The sequence below is a fragment of the Pagrus major genome, chromosome 4, assembly GCF_040436345.1.
Source record: "Pagrus major chromosome 4, Pma_NU_1.0".
Classification (NCBI taxonomy): Eukaryota; Metazoa; Chordata; class Actinopteri; order Spariformes; family Sparidae; genus Pagrus; species Pagrus major.
The window spans coordinates 33934879-33955922 of record NC_133218.1 but is presented as its reverse complement, the minus strand read 5'-3'; the positions used below and the strand labels follow the sequence as shown (position 1 = coordinate 33955922).

Genomic DNA, 21044 nt, shown 5'->3' with positions numbered 1-21044 from the left:
TATGCGGCTAATATCGAAACCCTGTGCCCAGGTGATCTGTCCACCACCTCCAACCCTGATGCTCTTGAGCCCTGAGGACCAGAGAAGATGGAAAGTTGTCACTAGGTGGCACTTGGACATCATGTTATCAGATGCTCTCTCCCCCTTCACCCCACCCAACCCCTCCCTCCCTTCCTCCCTCCCTTCCTCCTGCCTTTCTTGCCTCCCACGCTTCCTCCCTCCCCTCTGCGCTAAGTACACCTCAGATGTCAGGGTGTTTTATTTTTATTGGATGAGGGCAGTGTGTAATGCATTCACCTCCGTTCCTGCCAGCTGTTAAATGCCCCAGAACATGGTCTGGCCAGGCTCCGCCCCGTTAACCCCTCTGATTGGCTGTAATAATTAGCAGAAGTGAACAGTAACTATGGCGCCTAGCGAGTGTTCGGGACAGCTTGCAACTCCCTGATACGCACGTGACAGAATGGTCCATCCTGCCCACGCTTAACTGTCTTGGGTCTGGGCCCAAACTGGCCACGTCCCCCCCCTCTTTACTCGAGTGCATGTGTGCGTTTTAAGCTTTAATATTAACCCTCAACTTAAAACACATGCATGCAGTGTGGCACCAGCAATTACATTTTCAAATGGCTGGGTTTGTAAACCTCCAGGATGTTAATCTGTCACCATTCAAGCTACTGGGAAGAGTGAAAAGAGGATTAAGCTATTCAATTCCTGGTAGAATATTTTCCTTTGTTCAGAATGAGTGAAGGAAAAATAAATAAAGAAATGAGGTGGCTTCTCAGGCAAGACAAGTGCCGTCTGCTATACTTCAGGATTTGGCTAATGCCATTATAGCAAACTTATCTGCCTCAGGATTCCAGGAAGACAGAGTGACGGTCGTGTAAACAGCCGCAAATGATATTCGGCCCATAATTCAATATTAATCTCAGGTCACATCATAATGCCAGTTTATCTGGGTCAAAGATGACATGAGGCCTGTCCTAGATGTTCAGTCCACATCTGTTTTGAGCCATATGTTTTTCTAGTGGCTTAGGTGATTGTCAGCATTTAAATTTAGGCCACTGCTTAAGCTTGTTAATAATACCATATTCGAAAAATCAGTAACAAATAAGATAATTCAAGGGATTGTCTGTCTAGTTGTCTTTCGAAAACAATATGATATCGTTGCTTGCAGAAAAGGATAGACAACTCAGGCCTTCTCCTGGAAAAATTGAGGCCGACAGGATCCTCTCTAGTTTTGATATGTAGTATGATCTTCTGATTTTTTTCCCTCCTCCCAATGGCTCATTTCATGTGTGTGAATGTGACACACAGCCAAGTTGATGGTAAAATATCCTTGAAGTGTTTTGTCAAGCAACATACTGCATGAAATCTTATGTTTAGCATAAGGTTATAATATACCACATGATAATTGTCACAGCTGTCAGCCAATCCGGTGCAGTACCCCTGTCTTAGCCCCGCGTTTACCCTTGACTCCCAACCCCTCCGGTCGGATTGCACATCATCTTTATCCCCAGTTGAAGTACCAGACTCGGCGGTGTCAGAAGATGATCTAATATGGAGTCGAAGGGACACAGAGCTGGGAAATCATCGTCATTTGAAGAGGTTGCTTGTCACATGATGGGTTTGATCAACCAGTGCTGCGGTACACAGAGCCGGGTCTTTGCACTGTCTAACAGTGGTACTGGATTAGAGACACAAGCCACTTCTACTGTGATCAGTCACTCACGCACGGAGACATGCGGCAGGACTGAAATCCTCCTTGCACACTTCATCCACATCATGTACAAGCTTCTTCGTCAAGCCTACTGTATGGAAATGAGGAAGACTGCCGTTGACAATGATAGTACATGCCAGTTTTTTCCCTTTTTTCTGCCTGTTTTTGATGCTTCGGTCTGTAACAGTAGTATATCACGCGCAGCAATACAGGTATTGCCTTAAACCCCTTTCAAACTGGACGAGAAACTCACTAACACACCAACATTTGGCTTTTGTCGTTGGTAGACGAGAGAATCGGCTTTCATTGCCAGGCCAAATGACTCTGCAGGAGTCGGGTAATTACTGGCCTCAACTGTGATCGGCAGTGATGGAAATCGGGATGTTAATGATTAATCGATTAATAAGAATTTAACCAATGAAAATTGTATTAACTGACAATCAGAGATGGGCACAAATACATCAAAGAAGTAGTATTCCCTGTTTTTCTGCCTATTTGTGACGTCAAATGTGACACACCAGAAAAAAGCAAACAGAAAAGCAAACTCATCCACTGGCAATGGGAAAGGAGTCACCCTTTTTTTAGTGGGTTTGCTGCGTTGTAAGAAACTCACGTATAGTAGTGGATTTTGATGACAAAATGGCATCAGAGTGAGATACAGTACATGGTGTGCTCGTCTATAGCTGTCTGACCTGCCTGAGTGCTACTGATCTGTGACATGTTGAGACAATGGCAGTGTGTGTGAAGAGTCTGGCCCTACACCCCTTGGACACTGTGTATGGCTAAGTGCTATTGAATTGTTTATTGTCACAAATCACAAACCTTTCAATGACTAGGTGCGACCACCATACACCCACTCATCCATCCATCCATCCAGCTGCTCTGCCCTGAGCGATGTGTTGGTCTACTGGGCTCTGAGGAGCGTAACGTCAGCCTCTGGAGCTGGGGATTTTAAACGCTCCACCTGCTTATCGATCTCTTCTGCCCCGCTGAGCCAGCCAAGCCCGGGCTGCAACAGAGAGAGAGAGAGAGAGGGAGAGGGGGAGAAGGCGAGATGCAGAGGGGAAGGGCAATCTGGTGGCCTCGGTCCTTTGGTCCTCAGGTCTGTCCTTGACACTGCCTGTGGGACAGGCCTGGAGGACGCCTCTCGTCCTCCCTTTAAGCTCTGCCTCTAGCCCCTACAGCTAGCCGGCCCTCCCCCTGGGCCAAGCTGCACTTTGCACAGCCATATTGATTTTTTGGAGGGGCAGGAAAAGTGTGGCTGGGTGGTGAGAGCGAATGAGGGGAGGGAGGAGGGGGAAATGGAGAAATCGAGGGAGCTTTCTAAAGCACTGACTTCTCCTTGACTGCACCTAGAGACGCGACAACCCTGTTAGAACAACTCAGTGGCCCTGGTGCCCCGCTGAAAACTGCTAATCACAGTCTTTCAATCAACGCTCCCCCTTTCCTCTCCTCTCCTTCCTCCATCCCTCTCCCTTGCTCATTTTCTCACTCTTTCCCCTGACTTTCCCTTCACTGAGCTGGACCCTGTCTGAATACCAAGGGACTGCGTCTGCATTAAAACTGGCCATTCCACATGGAAAACAGCTGACCTCATGAAAGCATGTTGTAATTCGAAGGTGAAAACTAAAAAGCTTTTTTCGATCGACATAATCTTAATGGAAACATTATGGCCTGGCCGCAAACTAACAATTAAGGCAAAATGGCAAATGGTCCTTGCATATTGGTGGTGGTAGCAAAGAGTTCAAACCGCACTTGTGATGACAAAAGCTGCTAGTTTGAATCCTGCTATGCTCAAGATGCCCTTGAACAAGTCATTTAAAGGTGCAACAGACACATCTAGAGAAAGATAGTTGATTGTTGAGTCTCATTCCCAGGTGATCAAGTACCAACACTTTGGGTCGGTGGGTCAGACCGGACACCAACTTGGTATTTGACAACCTGGGAAACCGAAAGCATCAATTTTTTACGATGTCATTAAAACATGTTGTAATTCGAAGGTGAAAACTAAAAAGCTTTTTTCGATCGACATAATCTTAATGGAAACATTATGGCCTGGCTGCAAACTAACAATTACAGCAAAATGGCAAACAGCCCTCGCATATTGGTGGTGGTAGCAAAGGTCAAATGGCTCTTGTGAGGAAAATGGCTCTAGTTCGAATCCTGCACTGGGTATAATGCTGTAGTTGCCCTTGAACAAGTCTTCTAAAGGTACAATTAACAAATCTAGAGAAATGTAGTTGTTAGACTGGCACTGGCATTTGATGACCTTGGAAACCCAAAGCTTTGGTACTTGATGACCTGGGGAACCCAAAGCGTGGATATTTGACGACTTGGGAATGAGACTTAACAATCAGCTGTCTTATAAATGGTATCTGTAATCCCCAGCTTCTCTGGCAAAGAACAAAAGAAAGTTTTTAGAGTCCTTCAGAAGTCTTTAGATGTATTGCGCAGCTCCTGTGTGTTAAATTTCGTAAGAATGTGAGTGTGAAACCATCGGTATGTTTCTGATAAAGAGCATGCTCGGTCAGTCTGTCCCGGATAAATACAAAGGTTATGTAAGGCATACATCAACAGATCTCTTAAATCGCCCTCTTCCCTTCCTCTTCTTCTCTCCAGACTTGACACTCGCTAAAGGTCACAGAAACATCTTTTTTTCCCCTTTGAGGTGTAGATAAGTGTGAAATAGATGTTGACACCACAGACACATTGAAAAGCACTTAAACAGAGTGGCCATGTGCCAGCCTGTCTGTGTCTGGCTTTGTGCATTTGTAAATACTTTTGAATGATTGATCTGGAAACCTGGGTCTCTCTGTAAGCCTGTCAGGTGCAGTGAGTGAGATGGAGAGTTCAAAAAACAGATGAGGTCCCGCACTTTTTTTTTTCCGTCATTTCTTTCTTTCTCTCTCTCACACGCACACACACATCCTCTCCACCTGACAGGATTACACATACCCTGGGATGACTGGAAGAGTAGCTCTGAGTAAGTGTGTGTGTGAGAAAGTGTACACATGGCTCAGAAAGAAAGGATTGGACAGGACTTTTGATGTTTAGTTAAAATGGCGAACCGGGGCGAGTGTTAGCGTACCATATCTCGCATGTGTGACATTTGTCAAATGTGACTCGGCGCCAGTAAAGGTGGTCACATTGTGTGTGTGTGAATCTAATTAATGACTGGCAGTGGTCCCCTGCAGCTCTGGTAATGTGCTTAGATCAGTGTTATAAACAGGGCGTGAAAGGTCTACCCAGCGCCAGCCATTTAAATGACTGGCCTCTTGTTCAGTTGGATGGATGGAAATGTTCTAATATTAATGATCGCGTCCCCCGCCGACCTGTCGGGAGGTGAAATGAACAACGCAGCCCTCAGCATACAGTGACAATTAACGGGCCAGAGCTGGCCTGTCTGCCATTTGTCATCACTTACCCCACCTGTGGACCCCCACTGAACACATGCTGAACGTGTCGGTCGATAAATACAGAATGTTCGCATCATTGATTTGAAAAAAATATGCACCGGTTAATGACATTTTCTGTTTCCAATATTAAATGAGAGAAAAAGTCCTGAATATGATTAATTGAGTGTGACCCGACCGTGGATGTGTATCTGCAATATGTGTCTATAGGAGAAACATGTGGAGGATTATGTTCTTAATAACTGACATAAGCATCTGATCCATATTGTTTGCATAGGCTCGACCTACATGTCGAACTGAATCTGCAATTACGTCTCAGGATAATACAGATTATCCAGGAAAAGATTGATAACAACAAGAAAGTAGCTGAAGGACAATTTTCTCAACGTTTCTGTACAACATCCTCCTGATTGACCTCTGGTTCTCACAGTCCAATTCATATTCATGGGCTGGTCCTGAGCAGGAGTGTGTGAGACATGGGGTTACACATTACCAACGCCCCCGCTCTGAGGTCAACTCGAACACATTCCAGTTAGCCATTGCCCAGTTAGCCGTCACACTGAGTCACCAAACGTGTAGCTGGTATTCTTAAAATAACTGAAGTGGCTGTAAACACAATGTCAGAAGTAAGAAATGGTTAATTTTTGCCCTGAATGTTTGTTTTTTTAGTGTGGCATGCATGAAATGAAGCCGCATAATCTGTGAAAAAGGTCAGTTCAGACACACTGCTGTTTTTTGGTTTGTGGCAGGTAGAATGAACATATGTCTATGGTGGTGCAAGGGATAAAACCCAGCAGCAGAAGTTGAACCTCTCTCTGCACTTGTGGTCGTGTATGTGTGTGCCTGTGTGTGGTGGCACCTAGGTGCTGTGTTATCTCACCGTAGTTCAAGTTAGTGGCCAACCCTAAAGATGATGTAGATGTCAAACTATGAAGACCTTTATGGCACACACTTGACTACCGTTAGCTGAAGAGTCTTGTTTTTTCTAAGTGTGTAAGTTGCTGCCCAGTTATTTTCTATGCTCAAAAACTGAATTCAAAGTTCCTACAGACTTCTATTTATTTCCATGAATCACGCATGCAAACACAAATGTTCTGGTTCGGCAGACACTCCCTGCCCTTCTGTACGCCCTGTGTCGCTTCACACAAGCGTCCGACATTCTCCGATCCGGTGCCAAATGGACCGAGGCGGAAGCGCCTTTGATGTACATGGGTAGTCCGTCTGTTTGACTCCGGCGTTTTACAGCCGACTTGTCAAAACTGTTGATTCACCATCACTTTTGCAGAGGAGGACCAGTTCTGAAATAGGTGTCACACAAGTACCAATGGCTTGCTGTTTAAACACGGAGCTCTATTACACAGCTATCTCTCATCACGTCATCCGGGGCTGCTCCAGACCTGAGATCTAAGGTTTTCTGTGTAGGGTAGCTCTTGTCTCACATCGTAGTGTATAAGCGTAACAAGAAAATACAGATATCAAAGAAGAGGGAAAGAAGAATTTCTGTCTTACTAAACTAGGGTTAAACCAGTACTCAGGTGAAATGAGGATCCGGTATCAGTGTTTCCCACAGAACGGCTGTGCACTTCTCGTCTGATTGACAGTGGACGAGAGGGGAAGAGAGAGACTCTCAGACTGATTAACAAAAAAATAAGTAGTGTATAAAATGCCAAGATGGGTCACCAAATTTACTTGGCCGGTCTTTGATATACCTGTGTGGACCGCTCAAGTAAACCACATTTGTGGGAAACACTGCTGGTAAGGATAAAGTACCTACTTACTTACGAGTGCAAAAATCATCAGAGTAAAATGCAGAAATGTGCATCCTCTTGATGAGGAAAATCCTCAGGGTATCAGACTGAAGTTAACTCATTCAAGCTTATAAAAAAACGTTCTGTCAAAAGTTCTCCTCTTGTGATCAAAAATGTTGTAAAGCTCAGATCTGGTGCGTTTCTGTAAATATTAATAAAAAATTAATGTAAAATTTTTTCCCTAAAAAAATAAGTACATCGACTTCTGAACAACCCATACCAATTTCAGGTCTACTGTACATTGACAACTTCCTGTGTAAGCAACACCCATTTCCACTACAAACAGATGGATAATTTAGTCAGTTCAACAGATGTTTACAGATAATGGTGTACTTGCTCGTTCCCATACTAAACATTACTAACCAAACTTTGTGCAATAAAAAAAAAAGAATTGCTTCCACATGAGGTGACACTTCTATTTATCAAGCCATCTTCAGGGCTGCCTCTACATTGTAGCTTTTATGATGCATCAGCCAAATCTAGTCAAGTCTAGCGGGACTCGTGTCCTCCTTCAGCCTCCTTCAGGGGCAGACACAAGCGAGACTGGAAGTGTTTTTTATCCCCGCAGCAGCAGAGTTATCTGGCTATTTTGAGCTATTGATGCTAAGCGCCGGACATTAATCTACTCGGCAAAGAAACGCTTTGAAGAAAGTGTCCGTTGAAGTGTCACAGATGGGGGAATAAATGAAATTAATAAATATATGGTACACACAGTTTGATATCTCTTATAGGCCAAGATCAAAGCAAACCAATTGAGTTCTATTCTACCTAATATGTTTTTCTGTGATAAACAGTCCGGCTGAGGGAATAATCCCATCAAGGAAGAGAGAGATTAAAAAAAGAGAAAAAAAAAAGCATCAGATATATCACTCAGCGCAGACGGTTGGCAGGGCTACCGTGAAGCATCCGTGTTATTATGGGATTGGTAATCTCGTTTCTTGGGTCTGAGTGGAAACGCAGACCTTTTTTTTTTTTTTTTTTTGCGCCTGGTGGTTTTCCTTCTAGAATCAGGTGCAGACACAGAGACAGGAAGACAGACACAGCCAGTCCTCTGATACTGTGAGACTCCATCTGCTTCAGAGGGCTCCGGTAACTTCTTGTCTTTCTTTTTTTCTGTGGAATTTCTGAGTAGCTTGATGTATTTGACACGTGTGTGACAGCGCTGGTTGTGTGCGATTGGGGTTGAGGCATCATGCTCGCTACCCCGGCTGCGTGTTTTTTTAAGGATGGGCATGTACGTGTGTGTATCTGTTGGAGCCTAACACACACATACACACACATACAGTATGAAGACTCACTTGTGTTGCTTGTGTACACAGTAGTGGTTTGCGTGCTGTGACTAAAGCACACTGTAATGATCTTACTTATGTGCACACATGCGCACATCTACACTAGATGGATGCCAAGCTATGGATCTGTACAGACTCCCAGCAGCACACAGATAAACACACACACATACGCATACAACACTAGCCCAGAGCCTCACCTTGATATCTTGAGCTTCTGTCATGAGTTAGAATTTGACACCGACGAAAATGTGTGTCAGGTTGTCAATTTCTTCCAACAGCCTTTGAATGCCGTCTGGCCATGAATAGTGCATGTTGTTTTGTTTTTTAGATTCCAACTGTCTGCAAGTCTGTTTTTGTTTGTTCCAGAATAACTTGGAAGGCCTGTACACTCATGTGCATCCTTTAAGAAAACTTTCAGCAGGTGTTGTGTTGTTTAGCCTAAGGTAAAGATTCAGCCCTGAAGGTAAATTCGCCAAACTGCTTCAGATCTGATGATGCCCTCCCATTTCTTCCGCCTCCGTTATTGGGATGTGTTTTTCCTCCCTCCTGTCTTTAATGCACATTCTTTCACCGCTTGCCCTCCTTTTTGATCCAACCTCCTTTCTACTCGAGACACACGTCTTTTTAGACCTGCACTTTAATGTTATTAGCCGGACATTTTATTTCACTCTAAAAGTCACGACATATTTTGGCGGTCGGTTCCCATATTCCCTGTAGAGAGCCACATGAGGTCTCTGGCATTATTAGGCCAGGAGAAATGTGAGACGCTTGTTGTAAATGTCTCGGAAATATACACAGGGTCGATCCTCCTTAAACTACCACAACTGCTCGGTGGTTGATGCACAGGCCATTCATGCAAAACTTTAAAAGATGTAAAAAGACAGTGGCATGTCGGTGACATTTCTCCTTCCCCTGCTGTTGAGACACCATGCAGAGGCTATGTGTGAGTGTGTGTGTGGTTGTGTGTGTGTGTGCACCTGTGGGGAATGAATATGAGGCTCTAAACCCACATGTGCACATATATATATATATACCACCTCCACGTACACACACCTAAGCACAAGCACATACAGGAGGGCAAGAAGAGGCAGGGTGGGGAAATAGTTGTGAAATTTATTTGGGCATATAGTTTTTATGCCAGTTGCCATTGGATTTACAGGTCAGAATGGAATGCGTCCCATGAAAAGTACTTTGATCCCTCCACCAGGTTCATGGTTTTATTGGAGGAGCTCTGTATGGCGCAGGGCATCTTTTATAAGGTTGTGAGGAACCCCACGGCAGCTTTTCACAAAATCATAAAAATGTGAGACGTCAATGAAAATGACAAGTCGCCAGGTTCCTGTGACATCACAGCTAGTTTCAAGAGCATTATTTGTTTAAATGTATTTATTAATTTGATTCCAAAATACATGCTGATTCAGTCCGTATAATTAGATTAAGATGGGCTATTAACATATTTCATAGTGAAGCAAAGTAAGATGGTCGATCATGTGTTTAGGTCAGTAAATGCAGTGAAGGCAATCTTGTATTTAAAGACATAGTTTTCTGATTAGATACCAGAATTAGTATTCTCACAATGTTAAAGGAAGTGATAAAAAATTCCTGGATCCGTCCCTTTATCCAGATCTGCACCAAAAGTTAAGGGGGTCTCTTCTGTGCCTTATGCTACTTATCAGCCTATTTTACTGTGTTGTATTCCACAGAGGCGGAGGCTACTGCAGGAGTTGGGAGACCAGAAGATCCCCTTTCTGGGACCTTCAGATCGGGGCTTTCAGCAACTGGTGAGCCAGCCACACATCCAGACAATGCTAATGATGTCTAGACCTCTACTTTAAAGGGCCTCTCGCCGACTGTTACTTGTGTAATTGTTTGCTCAAGATCTGACAGAAAAAAAAAAAAGATTTGTCATGTTTTTTTTGTATGTCATGGTCAGCCTTTTACAATAAAATGTCTTGTGTTTCCAAGTGGGACTCCAGTTACTCTGGCCTGGTTCTGAAGAGATCCTGCTCACTGCCCGTTGAGCTCCATGGCCGGGTGCAGGCAGCTCTGCTCACCCTGAGAAGGAAGGGCTGCCTCCTGAGGGATCTGGTTCGTGTCCGTGACCGAGATGTATTCACTGCCGTGTCCCGGGCTCTTCTGGGTGAGCCGGGCCACACCTATCGCTATCTGGACACGCGGCTCTTTGCCATCCCCTGGCACAGTGAGGACACGGACGTCAAAGGACAAAACTGTTGTGACCCTGACTTGAGGGCTGCTTGCAAGGCATTGTGGGAGCTTAACACCTTCTTCTGCTCTGATGTGTCTCAGCTGAAGGAAGGAGACAGGCTAACACAGTGCGTGAAGGGGGAGGCAGAGGCCAAACAGGGTGAAGAGGGGGACACAGAGTCTAAACACAGTGAAGACTCCAAGAACAGTGAAGGAGGGGACTCGGAGTCCCGACAAAGTGAGGAGGGGGACACAGAGTCCAAGCACAGTGAGGAGTGGGACATTGAGTCTAAACACAGTGAAGAGGGCTGCTCCGGGACGAAACAAGAGGGAGAATGGGAGACTGGGTCCAAACACAGCAGTGAGGAGGGAGAGTCCTCCCAGCTCAAACCAGGTGAGACTATCGTCGGCACAGAGACTGAACCGGTAGAACTGGGGCCCAAAGAGAAACCTGTGGCCCAACTCAAGCACAGCTTGTCAGATTACCACATTGAGGACAAGGAGGAACAGGCGAGCGGGCAGGGCTGTTCCCAGCCGAGTCCTCCGCAGGTATGCACCGGTCCGGTCAAGTTCAATGTCACCTTACTCAACTACATGGACCCAGCAGCTATGAGCCAGCTCAAAGAGGAGCCTTACTATGGCATGGGGAAAATGGCAGTAGGGTGGCACCACGATGAGAACCTCATCACTCATTCGCCAGTGGCTGTTTACAGCTATAGCTGTCATGATGATAAAGGTAAGAGTTGAATCTTAAATAGCTTACCTGCCATAACTGTGCTGAATGGATAACATTATTTGAGATCAGTAGATTTAACACTTTAAAATCTTTTATTTCAAGTGTTAAATGCTAACGCTAATGCTATTAAACGCTCTTCGGCATTTTGTTCTAAAATTAAGATTCCTTTTTGTCTTCCTTCGCAATATCCCATCAACGTATCTCAGTTGCTTTATTGTGGATCAGATGCAGCCAACCCTGCGTATTACGGCCCTACAGCAGCGCCGTAACATCTGTAGACACGGCCCCTGGTGAGGCAACCATCAGATCCATCTATGTGATAGTGTCAGGGCATTATCAAATGTCATCACTGCCTTGCTGCTGACAGCCTTATCGCAGTCGTGCGTCGGGAGATCACAGACATTTGGATCTGAGCTCTTAACACACGCTCAATGGCGCTGTCTAACAAACAGGCCTTATCACACACACCGCATCTCATCTAAATCATTTCCCCAAGAAATGATCGATGTGCAATTATCTGATATGGAATAATGAGCCCTGCTTTGATAAGTGCTCCTAGCCTGTACTGTATGGAGAATACGATGTCTCCTAATTATGGAATGTGCACTCTTTCGAGAGCTGATAGTATATCCTGATCCAGTTGATAGAGAATCTCATTGAAAGAGGAACTTTGCCTCCAGAGCATCTGCAAAACATCTATAGAGGATAGTACCACTAATCGAAATATGTGTTATTTTAAATTTGCTCCTTTTAATTCGTATGTCTTGGATCATTCCTGGCACCTTCCAAAGAATCGATGGAGAGCAAAACATAATTCCCCGTTGTGTCTGTCTGAGTCTGTGTCTTGAAATTGTAATTTTACAGTATCGTACGACTACAATGCCAACTGCTCTGACATCCCAACACATTTTATTAACTGGGCTTTCTTCATTGGGGTTCCTTAACCAGGAACACCTGCTCCAGAGGTCTGCTTCAGCAATTTGTTCCAGGCCATTTCAACTTTGACCCTGTGAACACAGGCTTCAAACGCTATGGCATAACACCTTGCCGTACATAGCAGCTGTGTCTTTTTCTACTCCTGAATGACCCCACAGCTCCAGACTTAAGAGAGGAAGGTCTGATCAGAGCGCCATAGAGCTTTATCCTAGTTACTGGCTCTGAGGACTCCCAGAACCAGGCTAATGAAATTCTTACCTTGAGGAATGTTGCACTTCTACAATAACTCCACATTTCTTACATTTGTGAAGAGAAAGGCCTGTCCCTGAGAGGAAAGACACACAGCACATTAGATATGTTAGATATACAGAGACTTGATGTTTTGCATGACACCTGCTTCCTTTGAGAGCCTTTTTTCTCTATGAGAAGCCTCACCTTGTTTTTATGCTTCAGCAAGCGAAGTGTTCTGAGTGTTTTTCCCAGCTGCGCTGATCCAAAGGAATCTGCCACGACTGAGCGTTTTCCGGCACGGAGGATGATCTTCCACCATTCCTGAGGCCTTGGGGAGTTCTGTCATTAGCTGGCTCTCAGAGCACAATGGCTGGAAATTAAGTTACTATTTATCCGTGCTGAGCAAAGGAAAAGGCAGCTGTGGGGCAGAGAGGCCCAGAAAGACTTTAGTATTGATTTTGCTGAAGGGTGTTGGCCAGCCAAGCCAAATCTTGTTTTCTTAGTATTCCATGTAGGGATGGAAGGAGAGAGAGGAGCAGGTTACAGTGAATGGGTTCAGAAACAGGTATCACAGGATACCTGCTGTCCAATAACACACTCTCACACACTTACTAAACAACATCAAGGGCTTTTATCCAACTATTTCCTCTTGCACAGCATAATGATGGCATAAAGATCCTGTGCTAACAGCTGATATGATCACAGCAACACGCATCATCTTTGCTCTGCTGTTAAGTGATTCTTACATCCTGGAGACAAAGCCTTACATCTTAAACCGTTGTTTGGGTGGTATGGATTTAATCATTGCACTCCTTGTTCTTTAAAGTGGGAACCCTTTATTTAATTTTTTTTTGGCTACATCTTACCTGCTGATAAATTGGTATTGTTTAAGTTTTATCGCTAGAGGTGCAACCATCAGTCGATTAACTATTTTAATCATCAATTTTAATCATGATTATTTCTCAGTTTTTCTGGTTCTAGCCTCTTTAAGTACTACAAGGAACGTTTAACAGTCTCAAGTAAATACTGATGCCTCCATATGAACTACACAGAGGCAGGAAGCTGCTCTGTCGTCTTGTGATGCGGCACTCAAACAAACTTTGCTTTGCTTCTCCATCGTCTTTTGTCCACAGGGGTCGCCAAAAAAACAAAAAAAGCTCCTTGTAGTAGCTTTAAATGTAAGGATTTGCTGCATTTTTTTGTCATTTATGATAGTAAATTTAGAGTTCTTGGGTTTTGCACTGTTGGTTGGACAAACAAAAGCAATTTGAAATTGTGAAGAGCGTTTCTTTTTATTTTTACAATTTGTTGACATTTTATAGACTAAAAAAAAAGTGAAAATAAATCCCAGATATGTCTTATAAATGAGTATTGTATTTAAAAAGATGTGATTATAAAGTGATATGGCATGTCTCGCCATGAAAATGTGAGGAATTTAAGTTTTGCACCTTTACACTCGGTGTAAGTCACGCTGGATGAAACTGTCAAACCAAAAGCCTAGAATATGAATATAAATGTAAAATGCAAATGTTACAGCGAGTCGGGCTGTGTGTGACTGACAGGTGAGAGCAGTGAGGGGGGCAGCACTGAGAAGGCGTTTTGGAGGATTGGGCTCAAGGTAGCCTGGGACATCCACACACCTGGCCTGATGCTGCCGCTGGAGTCTGGAGACTGCTACTACATGCGAGGTACTAAATCTTCTCTATACAGACACGCACACATGCGCATGTAAACACGTAGCTCACACGGCTCAGCCGCATTCACCAGCATGTCTGACTTTGGAGGGAGGACCACTTTTATTACCCTGCGTTTTAGTGTTTCTTGTACTTTGTCCCAAATGACCCATACCAGCAGGATGCACTCTCACTCTCATGCTGTGCGCTCCTCTTCCAACCATCAGGAGAAATGGAGCTGAGGTGTGTGTCTGTGTGTGTGTGTGTGTGTGTGTGTGTGTGTGTGTGTGTGTGTGTGTGTGTGTCTATGTGTGTGTGTGTGTGTGTGTGTGTGAGAGGGGTGACTTGGCCTGAACACAGAGCTTTAAGGTTCCATGAAATTGTGTGCATTAGAGAGGTTAAGAAAACCAAATGTTATTTTTTGAAGTCCTGTGACCCATTGCTGACTACGTCTCTATGGAGAGGACAGACAGCGAGCCACAGGGGTGTAAATCATAGCTTAATGCTTTTGGCTGCAGCGGACACCCCCACCCTCCTCTTTTTTTTTCGGCCTCCCTTGGGTCCTTCCGAGCTTTCTCGTATTTTCTGAGCGTGAGGACATTTATCCACATCACAGCAGAACCTTCAGATGTACGAGAAGTAAGGGCCACCTGGTTGAATGAGATTTATCCTTCTTTAAGGGCACTCTGCTTTCAAAAGTATACGACGGTAGACATATAATACAATTCTGTGTCAGGTCACTTTTTATCTGCATGATGAATTATTGTTTTTTGTAAAGCAACAATTGATTAGAATTTCAATTTGTAGGCTAAAGATAATCAAATAAATATAATAAAAATAGAATACATATTTTAGTACAGACTGAACTTTAACAGATATCCATTCATAATATTTAATGTAAAAATATCTGTTATGTGAATTATGTTTTTTAATTGTTTGTCTAATTCCTTTAGTCCTTCTTAATTTTTGCCTCTGTCAGGTAGACCAGCCTTATATTGTTGACACATAACTGTGCCCAGTATTTATCTAATATTTAATCTAATCATTTTCTTGTATCTTATTTTCTGTATTATATTATTTAATCCGTCAGATATCTACATACGGTATGTGATAATCTACTGTGTGTGTTTGACCCAGTGATTAAAGAGACTTCCTTGTGCTTAAAAGATCACCGCTTTGATCCCTCCAACAGCAAATACAGTACAGTATATCCATCAAGTGTACGATCACATGTGATGTCAGTGTTTTTTTATGAAGACACTGGACCCCTACCTGTGCACTCTGCGTAAATGTCAAAAATCATAAATACACTTCAAAGATTTACAGCACCTGTCAGCTCAGAGCGGTCTGGAGTCAGGGGGATGTAACGTGATCTACGGCACTATATCCAATACATTTTTAGGAGGAGATAGTCTATATTTTAAATATTTTTTTTGTGTATTTCTTTGATGATTTTGCTGAGTTTCATTTTGTGTTTTTTAGCCCTTTCGACAAACGACAAAACATGTCACTAGTACTGATGTTGCGTACAACATTCACCCTGTACTTCACTGAACAACACAAGGGTTGATTTTTCCATGTGATGGCATCTACAATTTAATTCACCATCCTTTTCTCGTAGAGAATGCTATTTGAGTGCGTCTGATTTATGTTAAAAAGGCAGAACTTTAAAAGAGAACCGGTTCGCTCTTTTTTTTTTATAGCATGGACATATCAGATGTGCACAAACACATGGATTGTCCAGATGCTTTACAGGTACAGTACCTGGTGCCTGCCAAGGTGTAGAACATCAAATGCTGCGTGTTTTTTCTTTAGCATCAGGAAAAGGTTACACAGGATACTTGTATAATCTAGTTTTAACTCTGTCTATGTCTGTAAGTTTCTTTGAAAAAGAACAAATCCAGTTTTTTACTTGTTGTTACCCTTAATAAGAATTTGCTTCACTTTTTGCAGTGTCAGAAGGAATATGTATGTAAATATAGTGTATATTTTAAATTGTTTAAAGGCACATGAAAGGTTAAATACATTTGTATACAGACTGTCTATTAGCTTGTTTATGTACTTATGTTTGAGAGGCTATAATAATTTTCAAATAGGCCACTAATAAGAACCCATTCTTTAAAAAGTAAGAAATAGGAAGGTTTTAATGAATTCCTGAAGTTGACTCTTTGAAGCCGCTCTGTTTTCATCTGAGAGCGGCGATGTCTGTACCTAATATTCAGCCTGACAGGGCTTGAAGCCGACCTCCTTTAGCTGGATAAGATTTACAATAGAACAGTCAGTTTCAGGCCAGCCATGATAATAGAGTGATGGGCTGTTGTGCAGACCATTCTAATGGGACTTGACTGTCGCGGATCAGTGGGGATTTATGCTCCACTTGGTGAGTACGCCCTTGAGAGGCCAACTGCTGCACAACGATAGCAGCTCACACAGTCCTTGGCTGTCTGTGGCTTTTGTCGGTCTACCTGAATTAAATACTTGGCACAGTGCGCGAACATATGCACGCACCTATAAATTTGCACAAACCACATGCACAAAAATACACACACATGCAAAGAACGCTGTCCGGTGCTTATTCGAGGAAAGGACATGCACCGTCCTTCTGTTTCAAACACACACATAAACACACAGATGGCACAGCCACCGCTAAACCATGTGTTAAAAATATATTGTACCAGTGTTTTAGTGACATACACTGTATGATAGATAGTTTTGTGGTATTAAAAGGAAACTACAATGGTGTCTAACCACAGACACCGTAATGTCTTTTCAGCACCATTTGTCGCCGGCTGGCCCTTTTGAACTGCTAATGTCTGAGCTGCTGGAGGCAAATTGAATCACCATCATTTCCACCCAAATGGAATTTCAGTGGTTAAAAAAGAACAATGCAAGTCTTGACACCGGGCCTGTTCAATAATCAGATTTCCAGCTCCCAATGCACAGGGGGACTGGAGAAAAGAGTTGACCCAATATATTTAAAAGCCTGCTTCCTGGAAAAGGAGGACAAGTGGCAGCAGGCGCAGGGGTTGAAAGAAAGATAAATATTTATTACAGTTATCGAGTTTGCCTCGACTCCCCCCTGATCCCACTGACGCATCAGACGCGCCAAGAAAAGAGCAGATTGATGGAGATAATTTGTTATTGGATATAAACAGTTTTAAAGACGCAGAGTAATTCTGCCCAGAGACCTAATCCTTCACAATCTCATCAGGGTGAAGAAAACACCGGCAAGTTGTTTTGTTTGTCACCATCTTTTTTTCCCCCTCCTACCAAACAATAATATCTTGCTCCCAAAGCATTTGGCTGTTTGACTTTCAAATCACAGGCATTAGCCAGTGTACTCTTGCTCAAGGCGGGTGTAAATATGCACATGTGCTGTGAATGACAGCTCTGTCATGGCTAAATTAATTATTGGTATGAGGCAAATAATGGCAGAGCTGCGAAACATCTATACACACAAAGAAACACATGGAGGGATACACAGGAAACAGCAGTAAGGCCTCTTTGTAAAGCTTCTGTGGTATTGGACAAATGTTTGTTGGTATGGCTCTTCCATCTTGACAGATTGAGCGCGATCTGGTTTTGTTTGGTAATTAAAATTATAGTACAATGCTCAGTCTATTTGATTGGGTGCTGGACCGTGCGCAATCTGTCTGAGCGAACACGATGATTTAGTTGTCATGTTCCTTGACGTCCTGCCTTTCATCTGTTTTTTCTATTGTAATCAGTTCCTTCTCCTTTCCTGGTCTGTTTTATTCGTTATTATAATTAATTAAAGACACAAGATCAAAATATGAAATCTTAACTCTTATTAGCTATTCTGTTGCATTTTTGTGCCTTACAATGTTTTATTAATCTGTTATTTCCAGTGGAGGCATTTTCTTTCTTGATCTGTTCTCTTGTTTGCTTTTCTTTGCTGCTCTGTTGCTGATTGTTGGTGTCGTTGTTATTGTCGTTCTGATAGATTTCTCCCCCCCCTGTATTTACCAGATGACCTGAACTGTACCCACCAACATTGTGTCCTAGCTGGAGAAACGGCACGCTTCAGCTCCACGCACAGAGTGGCCGAGGTGAGAAGCCAACCGGCCGAAAGGAGAGTTTTGAATTTGTCGATTATAGCGTGCCAACAGTCGTCTTTGGTTTCAGGGAGGACTGCCGCGCGTACTTACATGATATTTAAGGGATAGATTAAAAGAAAAACGTCAATATTGTGTCGAGTAGACGAGGACCAAAATTTCACACAAAAAAAAAAATTTGATTTTGACGTCAATGTACCTTGACAAGACTGTCTCTGTTTTTTTCGTATGTTAAAAACCTAATCAAACCTAAAACTACGTTTTTAATTGTCTTCTGATTCACACGGTAATTACTATATAACACTGGGTCTGTTCCTTTCCTGCCAGTGTTCCAGTGGGACCCTGACCTACATCCAGTCGCAGTGTCAGGAGGCCCTGTCCAACCTGCACACTGACCCAGAGACCGGATCCCACAGCCTGCTGGCCCTGCTGCCGACAACGCTACGGCGCTGTGAGGAGATTCACAATGAGGTGGGGTCATTGTGGTGTATCTTGTGTGTTTGTGTACAGTAAGTGTTTGTTTTTCACGATCATGCACACATTTGTCTGTAGTTTTTGTACACTTTCGTATTTGTATGTAAGTGTTTAAAATGTGTTGTAGTTGCTCTTTTAACTTGTAAAAACATGTTGCAGTTGCTGCTTTGAGCACTAGATGAGTGAGATTTGCCACATTGGAAAACAGAATATGTGCCAATAAAGTTTGGGCAACTTTAACTTTGAAAGATTCAATATACAGTATGTTTCTGTCATCATGGACCTGCTTGACACTATGTGAATCGTTCTGATGCTGTAGTCCTCGTCCATCTGGTGCTCCAAGAAGGTTAAAAACAGCTAAGAACCATCTGCAAATGTGACAGGCTTTCATCAGGACAGGATCACAGAAGATATTAGAAAATTGTCATGGAATATAGAGAATTTATGCATTTTAATAATATGGATTAATATTTAATTAAGGAGTTACATCTTGTTTGAACAGGCCTGTGCATTTGTGCTGGCGTTCATTCGAAAGGATCCACATTTTTATGCCTATAGTAGAGTGCAAACGCTCTCTGGATGATCAGCAGTCGAGTCGACAGTTTTGATGTCATGTCAACGCCGTCCCGTGCAGGTGCTGGGTTACCCAACCAAGTCATGATGAAGGAGTTGTAGAATAATTTACCTCACAAACTATACTGTGTTTGAACAAATACACCAACAACATTTTGGTAATTGAAACTGTATAATACAGACTGGCAAAACAATTCATCCTGGTTTGATATGCCCTTTCCATTCCCCTCTGCATCATGGGACTTGCAGACAAAACTGGCAGTCCTCTGACAGCAGGTTAAAACTCTGTAAACAGCAGAATGGGCGCCTGCCAGCTATCTACCTTCTACTTACCTGGTTGTTTAGTGGCTCCAATATGAAATCCAGGTTGTTCTCATTTGTCCTGGCCTGTGATGGATCGTAAGGCAATAGCCTCTCCATATGTTATCTAAAGATGGAGTCATGCCCCGCTCCCCTCCCTAACCCCCTTTCATACACAACGAGTGATGCTGGCTAGGGGTATTGAGGGATAGAGCGAGGTCAGAAAAGAGGAACGTGAGGGCCCGTCTGCGGATCCACGGACCCCCTGCGCTCACTTGCCGCAGGCCAACAGTTAATATTGCACTTCACCTCTCCCCCTTCACACCCTTGGGCTCGAGGCGCACATCCTAGCTGACGCAAGCACCCAGGCCCCTCAGCAGGACGCCATGACAGATGAGTCTGACGTAAGGTTGTTTAAAGGTTGTAGACAATATTAATTATTCAGCTCTGCCAAACAATAGGGCTGTCTGTGTCAGGAGGAGCGCTGCGCTATTTGAGCTAGCAACACCTGCTAGTTTGCCGCATAGCGCCACAGGATTACCGAGCATAGGCCTCCACCAGGACAGCGAGGTAGGCTTATTTAGGAAAACAGGATGCTATTTATAAAAGAGCAGGCGTGTGTGTTTGTATGGGTGAATGTTTAAGTAAGGGGGGGTGCTCTCGGGGGCTCAACCCTACCCTACCTGGCACTCACCATGATCGATGTGGCCATTTGTTTGGAGTTGCCCACGAGAGCAGAACACCCACTTAAATGATGTATTGTTGGTGGAGTTATTTATGATGGCGGCCCACTTTGGCGCTTGGCGGGTGCATATTGCGCAGGTCGTGTTTGACATGGACGACCGAGGAGCGAACAAGCCTGAGACGCACAGGCAGCCTGACCTGAGCAGTGCCTTATGGGCCTTTCCTCAAAAAGCGCTAAACAGCAAGTTAGCACCGGCTGAGGTGCCACGGATATTGTGCAACGTGGTGCAACGAGGGGTGGGGTGGGGTAGGGGGGGGTTGACACTTGTCAGAAGATGTGGGTGGGTCTGACGATGATGAAGCAGAACGTCTGCCATCTGAGTATGAGTGTTCAGGGATGGGGCGGGATGTCGAGTTGAGGAAGGGGTTGATGGGAGACAGAAACAGAAATGAAGAAAACTGAAGTTCCCACCTGTTTGTTAAGCGCGGTCCCTCTCACTGTCTCTTTTTAATCTTACCTCCTGTCTTAGGTGGCTGGGGGGAGGGAGGGTAGTCTAACATAGCATCGCCACACGGCCCCCGTGTGCACGTTTGGCTTTGAAATGCAAATCCCAGATGCAAACGTCTTGTCTCATTTAAAGCCACTGTGTCACTTCCCAGGTGGGTGTGTGACAGAGTGCCCTGAGGGACCCCCTCTAATGATGCTCGTCCCCCCACAGTAAATATTGAAGGGAGGGACAAGGTTTTCCCACATGTTCTGGCAGAAAGTAAACTGTGTGGAAGCAGGTGTGTGTGACCTTCCAATGTCCTGTTTTCAGGCCACAATGTCTCCCCAGGCTCTCAGGTCTTTGCTTGGCTTTGAAACACCTTTCCTGAGGGGCTTATGGTGGCAATATCATTGTAATCTTATAAATCACCTCTCAACCCATAGT

At 43.9% G+C, this 21044-nt stretch overlaps 1 protein-coding gene across 1 annotated transcript in view; it reads left to right on the top strand.

The window, feature by feature from the left end:
- fto (FTO alpha-ketoglutarate dependent dioxygenase) overlaps nt 1-21044 on the top strand; it is a 126022-nt gene that overhangs the window by 12537 nt on the left and 92441 nt on the right. Inside the window, exons 2-6 of the mRNA XM_073464979.1 lie at nt 9928-10005; nt 10190-11165; nt 13895-14020; nt 17996-18075; nt 18409-18552. Of these exons, the coding sequence (XP_073321080.1) occupies nt 9928-10005; nt 10190-11165; nt 13895-14020; nt 17996-18075; nt 18409-18552 (1404 nt within the window). The remainder of the gene's footprint in view (nt 1-9927; nt 10006-10189; nt 11166-13894; nt 14021-17995; nt 18076-18408; nt 18553-21044) is intronic.